At 54.0% G+C, this 9,546-nt stretch overlaps 2 protein-coding genes across 3 annotated transcripts; both read right to left on the reverse strand.

Annotated features, from left to right (window-relative positions):
• Positions 1-664: 664 nt before the first annotated feature.
• Positions 665-3,876, reverse strand: MYL6 (myosin light chain 6). 2 transcript variants are annotated; one of them, XM_028531883.2, is made up of 7 exons: positions 3,754-3,876; positions 3,469-3,496; positions 2,482-2,625; positions 2,091-2,264; positions 1,921-1,998; positions 1,570-1,614; positions 665-862 (listed from the first exon to the last, which is right to left on the reverse strand). In XM_028531883.2, exons 1-6 carry the CDS (start codon positions 3,754-3,756, stop codon positions 1,586-1,588), a joined length of 456 nt encoding a protein of 151 aa, XP_028387684.1. In that variant the 5' UTR covers positions 3,757-3,876; the 3' UTR covers positions 665-862; positions 1,570-1,585. The 2 variants fall into 2 exon arrangements, with proteins under 2 accessions (XP_028387684.1, XP_028387685.1); XM_028531884.2 differs by lacking the exon at positions 1,570-1,614.
• Positions 3,877-4,121: 245 nt separating this feature from the next.
• MYL6B (myosin light chain 6B) lies at positions 4,122-8,408 on the reverse strand. The gene is made up of 8 exons (XM_028531881.2): positions 8,191-8,408; positions 6,693-6,915; positions 5,964-5,991; positions 5,587-5,730; positions 5,188-5,361; positions 4,557-4,634; positions 4,363-4,400; positions 4,122-4,224 (listed from the first exon to the last, which is right to left on the reverse strand). Exons 2-7 carry the CDS (start codon positions 6,867-6,869, stop codon positions 4,372-4,374), a joined length of 630 nt encoding a protein of 209 aa, XP_028387682.1. The 5' UTR covers positions 6,870-6,915; positions 8,191-8,408; the 3' UTR covers positions 4,122-4,224; positions 4,363-4,371.
• Between the last annotated feature and the right edge of the window lie 1,138 nt (positions 8,409-9,546).

Raw genomic sequence — 9,546 nt, forward strand, 5'->3', positions numbered from 1 at the left:
TTTATAAATTAATTTGCTTTCAGTTTTATCTTGTGGATGCCTTCTGTGTTCTCTGACCTGTGGCTGTCAGGTAGGGGGGTTGGGCTGGGGGGGCATCATGCCTGGAGTTCTCCCCTGGGACCGGAGCTCTGTCCAGACGCTGGCAGCACAGCCGTTGAGACTCTGCGTGGTGCAGGGGCTGGGCAGAGGCCCTTACCTGCCCTGAAAGTAGCTGCTGAAGGCTTGGAAGGACATCCTCACAACCTGGAGATTTTGTAGATTTATCCGTTCAGAAGTAGTGGCTTCATGTCTTCCCTTATTAGGCGGGGAAAAGGCAAGCACCTCACCTACTTCTGTTGTTATTGGTCCCCAGCCCAGAGCCGTGGGTGACAGGCTTAGGCAGTGCTAATGTGGCCTGGCTTTAGCTCAGGCCACAGGAAAGGCCTGCAGTGCCTCGGAGGGTGAGGGCTGGGAATAAGGACCTGGAGGGCTAGGAGGACTCGGCCTGATGTGCTGAGGTCAGGATGGCCAGCCTTGGTCCTGCAGAGGTTCGTGACTTTCCTTATCCCCCAGGGGGTGGCCTTTGTAGCATCAATGAATGGGGTCAGCTTTCCCTAACCCCCTGGGTCCACTGACCCCAAACTGTCTCCCCTTCACACGGCTCAGGAAAGAAAGCAGAACCCCATTTAGGGCACAGAGAGTGAGTTTATTTGGTGAATGCTGATGGCAGACATCGTTCAAAAGATACAAGCTGGGGAAAGTGCTGTGACAAGAGAACCTAAGGAGACTTTGGGGCTACAAAAACAGTGTCACACAGGGGAAGGCACAAGGCTCTGGGCACACTGGGAACTTCTTCAGCCATTCAGCACCATACGGACGAGCTCTGTGGAACAGAGAAAGGTGTGAACCAGGGAACAGGGCCAAGGGGAGGGGTGCACCAGGGGCCAGGAGACCATAAGACCACAAAGGTGGCATAAGAAGGGACGTGCCTGCAGCACCCAACCTTGGGGTCAGTTTGCAGAGGAGTCACCTTGAGTCTGACCAGTTCTCTGGACCCCCAGCTCCCCTCCCACCAGCTGTTAGTTCCCACCCCACCCCGAGCAGCAAGAACACAGCAAAGGCGGAAAAGTTCTTAACTACACCTACAGCTACTGTCAGCCACTGGCAGGGGAAGACAGAGTTACGGGTTAGGGTACCTCCAAGCTGCCCAGCAGAAGGAAGAAGAGACTGTTCAGCTACAGCAGCACAATGGGGCAGGCAACCCACCCCCCTATGCCAACCGCCGACGCTCCAGGGCCAAAGGGTCACCCTAAAGCGAGATGGGGACAGGCTGGTGAGAATTCCCAGACACCAGCACCCAGGGCCCTATAAAGGAAAACTCCAGAGCCCATTCTAGGTGAGGAGGTACCATACCCCCAGGTTGTCTTCCTTTTTGAGGAACCCCTTCCCTTCCCTCCCCAGTCAGCTCCATGCAGAAACATGCCAGGAAGTCAGATGGTAGTAGGGCAGGGCAGGAACCCGAGAGCAAAGTTTGGGACGAAAAACACTGGGGAGGTCAACTAGAGAAGGGGAGGCTGGGATGAGCCGTACCCGCCCCATGGGCCCGTCACCCCGACAGGATATGCCTCACAAACGCTGCAGGAAGGAAGAGACATTAATGGTGAAGACAAGACACAGACATGGGGTGAAGGGGTCAGGTGATCAGGACATAGATATTCCATTTATTTTACTTCCCATTCCTTCCCCACCCTTCACACCACACTGCCCCTTTCCTGTTACACAACCCTGGCCTCCCACTCCTGGGCTGGGCAGGGTCGGGCCCTGCCCCTTGCCTCCTGGCACTTTTTGGAGCCCAAGTCCTGTGACAGGGAAAGCCTCAGACTATACTTGACCTGCCTCACATGGCTGCTTCCTCAGCAAGAGCCCCAATTCGTCCCTCACCTTCATAGTTGATACAACCATTGCTATCCTCGTGCCCTGCCACCAGCATCTCTACTTCTTCCTCTGTCATCTTCTCACCTGCAGAGGGGAAGGGCATTTTGGGCACTGTGTGACAGGTGAAGTATTAGGCAGAACCTCAGCTCAAGGAGCAAGGGTAGATAGAGCCTCACCCAGTGTGACGAGAACATGCCGGATCTCAGCACCCATAACAGTGCCGTTCCCTTCCTTGTCAAACACCCTAAGGCCTTCAACATAGTCCTCATAGGTGCCCTGGTCCTTGTTCTTGGCCACCGTCTGCAGCATGGGCAGGAAGTGCTCAAAGTCCAGCACCTTCACGTTCATCTCTGCCACGAAGGGAGCAGAAGTCAAGTCACACAAATTCTCAGGCCTGGGGATTACAGGGATCACAACCAGACAGACTGCTCCCACTCAGGGCAGAAGTGTGGGATTTGCTAGTTGAGACAAGACCTGCCTGGGTTTGGGACCTATGAAGATAAGGAAGCTCTTAGCTGAAGACCTGTGGGCCCAGTACCCACAGGAGTTGTTCCCAAGGATCCTCACCATCACTCTTGGGGTTCCCCAGGACTTTGAGCACCTCGGCATTGGTGGGGTTCTGGCCCAGGGCCCTCATCACGTCCCCACACTGGCTGTACAGGATCTTGCCATCCCCTGTTCGGTCAAACAGCTGGAAGGCCTCCTTGAACTCTGAGGATTGAGATAGACATCAGGATGGGCACATGGGGGTTAACCAAACCCTCATGGTATCTGTTGCCCATTCAACTTTAATCATGCTGAGGAAACCAGATATTTATTCCACTCTACACACAAGTCCACTGAGAGGGACCCACTGCCAGTCCCTCCCACCTCAAGTGTCCCACAAAAAGTCATGGCCTTCCTCCCCTCTAGGCACAGTAGTAACCATTTACACACCCCTTCCGCAGGCAGCAAGCCTGCCCAGCCTCCTCACTACACTGCTCAGGGCAGGAATTTGCCACCGCCCTGTCTGGGTCCTGCCCTTATAAGGAAGTGGGAGCAGCAGCCTGGGACTGGGGTCATCCCAGCCTGCCACTTCCCACCTCTCCCGTTCAGTAAAAATATCCTCAGCAAATTCCCCTGTCCTGGCTTTTACAAAATATCAGGTTATTACTTTTTACAGTATTCACAAATCCAAGCTGGGGCGGGGTTGGGAGGGATTGTCACAGAGGAGATAAGAGGCAAAAGAAGCTGATTAAGAGACAGAGACATACAGGCAGCTTCAGACACCCTCCCAAACCCCACACACAGCAGGCATTAGGTGACCGAGTTGTTTCACATACCCACACCACCTAAAACTCACCCAGTGCTTGCTCAGATCTAGAGTGGAAGGGGAGGGAGGAAGAAAGAGTGAGAAAAGAAAATGGAGGTTCCAGAAGGAGGGAGGGAATCCAGGAGGTACTCCCCTGGTGGTGCTGAAGAGATGAAGAGATGACAGGTTGGGGTTAGGGGGTAGGTGCTAAAGGGGGTGTCTCGTCTCCCTAAGCGTGACTTCAGTAGGGGTCAGTTACCAACCTGCGGTCTGGTCCTCGGTGAAGTCACACTGCTCAGAAAAGAGGGGAGCGGTCAACATCTGAACTCCAGTCCCCCCAGCTTCTATCCCAGTCCCACAAACTCCTCTTCCATACAGGATACTCGCTTCCCAGGAACACAGGACCCCAGTTTTTCCAACCCCACCTTCGACTTTCCAGGCCCTCGGGTTCCCTTTGCTCTCTTCCTCCGCCTTCTCCTCGCCCCCTACCCCCGGCTCCCGCTTTTCGCCCCAAATCCCGCTCACCCTCCCAAAGCCCCGGGCCCCACCATCTTGACTGGCAAGCTCTGCGGGACCTTTTCCTGCAGTAATGGCTCCGTCTCACAGCCCAACCCTAGTCTTAGTACGCCCGAATGACGTCACCCTCGGCTGATCCAGCCAATAGGACTCCCAGCCTGGGCTTATGCAGATAAATTGCTATATTAGTAATCAGATGGGCGGGGCCAGCCGCTGCTCATTTCTCCGGACTATCCTTACCTGCGGCACAGAAACCCCACAAAGTGGGTGGAGTAGGGAAGGGCGCAAGGAATTTGCTCCTCGAAGTAGCAGGAAGATCAGAGGAAAACGGATCCGGGAGAAGAGAGCCCTCTCTTCCCTCCATCCCACCCCCACCTATGAAGAAAGTAACAGACGTAGGCCAAGGGAGGAACCGTCTCTTTATTTTGAAACAATAGGTGGCATCCTAGTAGCAGGAACGCGCTTCCGCCTGCAGGGGGCCCAATGTCTGACCCCCACCGCATCTATGGAAAAAGATGAAAAGTTGCCAAACCCCGGCGCTCACAAGCTGCAGAACATGGAAACACTCTTCCCTGCCTTTCCACCCTGGCGGAGAGACTGGAAGGAGACTTGTCTCTCGAGGCGGAGTAGGAGGGCCATACCTGTAGAGCTCAGACGCTTAGGATGTGCTTCAAGAAGGCTGCAGAGAGAGGACGCAAGAGGGGCTTCAGAAGCAGGCCCTTAGATAAACCATCCGACTTCAGATAATCCAGGTTGCAGGGTGCCCACACCTACATTCCAGGATCTTCCTGCCACCCCTCCACCCTGGTCCTTTCTGCTCCTGGGCCCCACTCACCTTCATAGTTGATGCAGCCATTGCTGTCCTCATGTCCTGCCAGAACCGTCTCCACCTCTTCTTCAGTCATCTTCTCTCCTAAACCCCAGACACACGTTTTAGACCCTGCCTTCCTTCCCTCACTCACCAACCAGGCCACACTATTCTGAGAGGTACCTCCTCTTCTCCCACCCTGGAGATTTGCCCAAAGGCACAGAATCCTGAAGCAATGCTGTCCTTGTAATGGTAATGCCTTGAATGTGTTTCAGCACCTTGCTTTCTATTTCACCTGCATTGGCACCAGGTGAAAGCTTTGACAATGAAACTAAATTCCAGAGAGTTAAGAGAAAGTATCTGATCAGAGCACCAGCATCTTTTCCAAAGCAGAAACTCGGGGTTTTCCACTTCATTCCCTTCCCTCTGCCCTTTGGCAAGCAATAGTGCCCCACCCCCACCCCACACACCCCACCCAGCCACTTTAGCCTCTGCAGGAGGAAGCCCTTCCAACTCTGCCCCAATGGCTCTGACCTTCTCAGTCTCCTGCCTGAGGCCTACAGGACAGTAATCCCTCACTGGCTCTTCCTACTTGGCAACCTTCTCGTTGGTCCACCCTCTTCTCTCCACCCCACAGTCGTTCTGGCCTGTTCCTTACCCAGGGTGGTGAGGACATGTCTCAGCTCTGCTCCCATGACTTTGCCATTCCCTTCTTTGTCAAACACCCGAAGCCCCTCCAGGTAGTCCTCATATGTGCCTTGGTCCCGGTTCTTGGACACTGCCTGGAGCATGGGCAGGAAAGTCTCGAAGTCCACACGCCGGGACTTCAGCTCTGAGGGTTAGAGAGGTGATGGTCACTGTGGTGTCACCTAGGACCCAGCTCCCATCCCAACCATGAAGGCTTTCATCCTGTTCAACATCCAGGATGTTTTTCTGCCCTTGGGTTCCATAGTTTTTAAAGCCCTAACACCCACCCCAGCATCCTTTGTCACCTACCCAATATTCCTCGGCTCCACCACCACACTGAAAACCCACATTGTTCCAGGGGCCTCCTCACCATCACTCTTGGGGTTCCCGAGAACCTTGAGCACCTCAGCGTTGGTGGGGTTCTGGCCCAGGGCCCTCATCAGGTCCCCACACTGGCTATATTGGATCTTGCCATCCCCTACTCGGTCGAACAGCTCAAAGGCCTCCTTGAACTCTGAAGTATAAAGAGGTGTTAGTGTTGACCAGGGTTTCCCATACCCCCCCCCCCCCCCCAGCCCCAGAGAGAAAGGAAGTTCAGCAACTGTGTGCTAGAGCTGGGCAGAACAAGGGACAGGGAGAACTAGTGTGGGAGGTTTCAAGGCCAGGACTGGAGTTGGGGGAATAGAAAGTATATGACCAGGGACTTGGGTCTGGACAGTGGGCTCAGGGGAACCAACTTCTCCTCACCCTCCAGCTGGTCCTTGTTAAACTCGATCTGTGGAAGAAAAGAGCAGGTGAGGAGTAATGTCAGAGCTCATTCAATCCCTCTGCAGCACTCCTCCCCACCAACAGCCACTTCTGGGGAGGGGCCCAAAGGGACCAGGCTGGGAGCCCAGCCGCCTCAGTCCCATTCCCAGATCTGGTCCTTGGGAGAATCCCAAGAGGAGGAATTATCAGGGGGAGGGCTTTCTGGGAACCGGGTTAATCCCATGCCACCTGTTCCCCTCCCTCCACTGCCCTGAGCCCTGCATCCCTCACATAACTGGGGGCTGAACAAAGGCTAAATTTACCCCTGGCCCCCAGCTGTGATTGTCTAACAAGTCTGTCCTCTTCAGCCTTCCCTCCTGGGGTTCAGAGATGTGGCCTTTAGAGTTGAACGGTCAGCCAGACACAGGCAGCAACTCCCTCCCTTCACCTTGAAACTGTCCTGGGAACCCAGATGTTCCCCATGTCACAGTCCCTTCCTCTAGCCGGAGGACCGGTGAGTGTGTGTGTACACATATATACACATGTGGTCTACAGGTTAGAGGACAGAACAACAAAGATACTAGCAGAGTCATAAGCCCGGATGCTTCCAAATGAGGGACCTAGTATCATTCCATTGCTCGTTGATTCCTACCTCCTCCTAATCCCTAGACTGTATCCTTCCCTTCTACCACCCCCTCCAAATTCTTTCTTCACTTTCTGGGAACTCACCACCACTTTGGAGAGATCAATGGGGGGCTCCTGAGTTTTCTCAGGGGCTAGAGGGACAGCTGCCGCTGGCTCAGCTTTGGTCTTGGCTGGAGGAGCCCCCGCTGCTGGCTTCGTAGCTGGCTTGGGGATAGCAGGCCCCACTGGTTTCTTCACAGGAACATCCTTCTTGGGAGGCATGATGTCCGGTGGCCAAAGGACAGTGTGCCGATGGGGGCACCCATCTCTGTTTAAATAGCCAGGGAGTCTGGGATGTCAAGGGGCGGGGGCAGAGGCAGGGAGCCAGTTGGCGGTAGGGAGGGAGAGTAGAGGAGAGATATGCAGCCTGCCCTCACTTCCCTGGCCTCCTATGGTTCAGGACTCTTGCCCCAAGGTCTTCTCCCTTCTGTCTATCCCAACCCACAGGCTGGCCAGAACAAAGGTCCCTTGGGGGGCAATGGAAGGAAGCCAGAGCCTGCCCAGAGGGGAATTAACCTCAGGGGTGAGGACAGGATGATTGCTACTGACACTGAGAGAAGGGTGAGGCAAAGATAGGGATCCAGGCATTCCAAGCCCTCAAAGCCTTGACTCAGAGCAGCCCCTTTTTCTAGCAGCTTTAGACTCTTGAAGGCTGAGACAGGGAGGGGGTCCCTGTGAACTGGAATAGTTAAAGTGGGGTCTGAGAGCAGTGAAAGGTGAAAATATCAAGCATCCTCTCCACTCCCTCTGACCTTGGGTGACCAGCGGGGGGTGGCTGACACTACAGCCTAATAATCCCCCATGCTTGCAGTCACTGTCCTCCTCCTTCCCGGCCTAGAACTGGAACTGTGCACAACATACAGAAAAGGACAGAAATATTAAAAGGAGTGTGACCCCTCCCCCACCTTCACCTGGAATTGTCTCCAGTGCCAAGATGTTTCAAGGGTGGGGGTGGGGCAAAGACCAGTTGGACGCCCACTACCCGTACTCCCAAGGAAGAAACCGTTTCCCACAAGCCCTTGGTCACTCAAGTCAGACAAATGTAGTGTGCCTGCTGAATTTGCAGGGAGTCCGTAGTGGCACCTGAGGGGAAGGGTAGGTTTTGAGACAAAGGGCCTAAATTGTAATATCTCTACCAAAAGGATGTGGGAGGTCCTAAGGTCTCCACCTGTATTCCCCCAACTAGAGGAATAATAAAAACCCTGACTCAGGCTCCAGGTTACGAACCTTGCAGGGGAAGAGTAGAAGTCGGATGTATTAGGGAGAGGAGAGAGATTGCTGGCTACTTTTGTTCTGGGGAGAAAGGAGAGGATCTAGGTGGCATTCTGAGGAAAACAGTAGCGATTCCATTTAGGCCCTGCGGTTCAGGTAGTAGATGCTCGGTCTCTCACTCGGAAAATAAAGCGTCTGAATCTCATTACTGCAAATTGTCCCATTTTTAGGAAAACCAGAATAATTTCTTAGGAGTACATCACACACGCACACACGCACACACACGACTTAATTATAGGGGATAATCCCTTCCCAGCTCCACAAAACTCACCCTGCAGGATCCAGGTAAGAGACGGAGGCGGGGCGCCGGGCGGTCCCGGGCCCTGGAGGGTTAAGTGCTGCGGCCTCGGAGCATGCCGGGAGTCGTAGTCCCCGCGCGCCCCCGGGCTCGCGGGAAAAGCCGCTCTCTAGCTGGAAGAGGACGTTGGGACGGTTACTTCCGGCCGGTGGTGGCGGTTGGTGGCTGGAATTCTCTCCGGCGCGATTCTTGTCCGAACCGGAACCGAAAGGCAGTGACCAGTTTACAGTCCCCACCTATGACCCTAAAACCGTGCGGGGCCTATCCGATATCTCCCTCGCTAGCCCTGAGCTAGCCCGAGTTCGCCGGTGAGCAGGCGCGGGGATGAGAGAACTCAGAATCAAGGGAAAGACGGAAGCCTTGGCTGCTGCAGCAGCAGCAGCAGCAGCAGCAGCAGCAGCAGCAGGCCGATTAGAGGTCGGCTTGTAGGAGGCACTTACAGTTCAGGGGAGAGTGGCGCTGTCGGTGTAGTTTCCGCTTACAGTTTGGTAGAGACAGAACAAAGGACACTAAGTCGCTGTGTAACCAACGTTTTGGTTGTTGTTGTTTTTTTTTTTTTCACCCAAGGATATATCTTTATTGATTTGAGCGAGGGAGACAGAAACATCAACTTTTCTCCCACTTGCACCCTGACCGGGGATGAACCCGCATGCACCAATTCATTTTTTTAATTTTAATTTTTATTTTTTGGGGTGCCTCGAGTGCGCTCCCTTCTGGGGACCTGGCCGGCAACCCAGGCATGAGTCCCGACTGGAAATCAAACCAGCGACCCTTTGGTTCTCAGGCCAGCTCAATCCACTGAGCACACCAGCCAGGGCTTGTTTCATTTTCTTTTTTAATGAGGTAGTAGTTAAAATAAATGTTAAGATTTGTAATTAAGCCTGTTACCTAACCAGTCGCACCCAGTTGACATTTATACAGCAGCCACATATACGACAGCCCACCTGCCCAGATGTCACTGATCTCCTTGGAACTGAGGACTAGACTCTGCAGGCCTTTGCTCTGAGACACCTCTGCCTAGCCTTAGCTCATGCCCCCAGACCTTTACCAAAAGTCTTCTCTGAGCTGGAAGGGAACCAGCCCCGCTACGCCCACCATCACTGACTCAGTCAGTTCCCCCATAAGCATGTCCTGCTGGAGGCTGGGGCTACATGGTCATGCAGTCAGTGGGTCATGGTCAGGAAGGAGAGGGATAAATTAACTTTATGAGCAGTGAGTAACATTTGTTAGCTGGAGAAAGCTGCTCAGAAGACTAGTAATGGGCTGTATTATAACAGGAATAAGGATGGTGAGGAGGAGTCAGCAACCATTCCTGGAAGCCTCCACAAA

Source organism: Phyllostomus discolor, chromosome 2, assembly GCF_004126475.2.
Source record: "Phyllostomus discolor isolate MPI-MPIP mPhyDis1 chromosome 2, mPhyDis1.pri.v3, whole genome shotgun sequence".
In the NCBI taxonomy this organism is placed as follows: Eukaryota; Metazoa; Chordata; class Mammalia; order Chiroptera; family Phyllostomidae; genus Phyllostomus; species Phyllostomus discolor.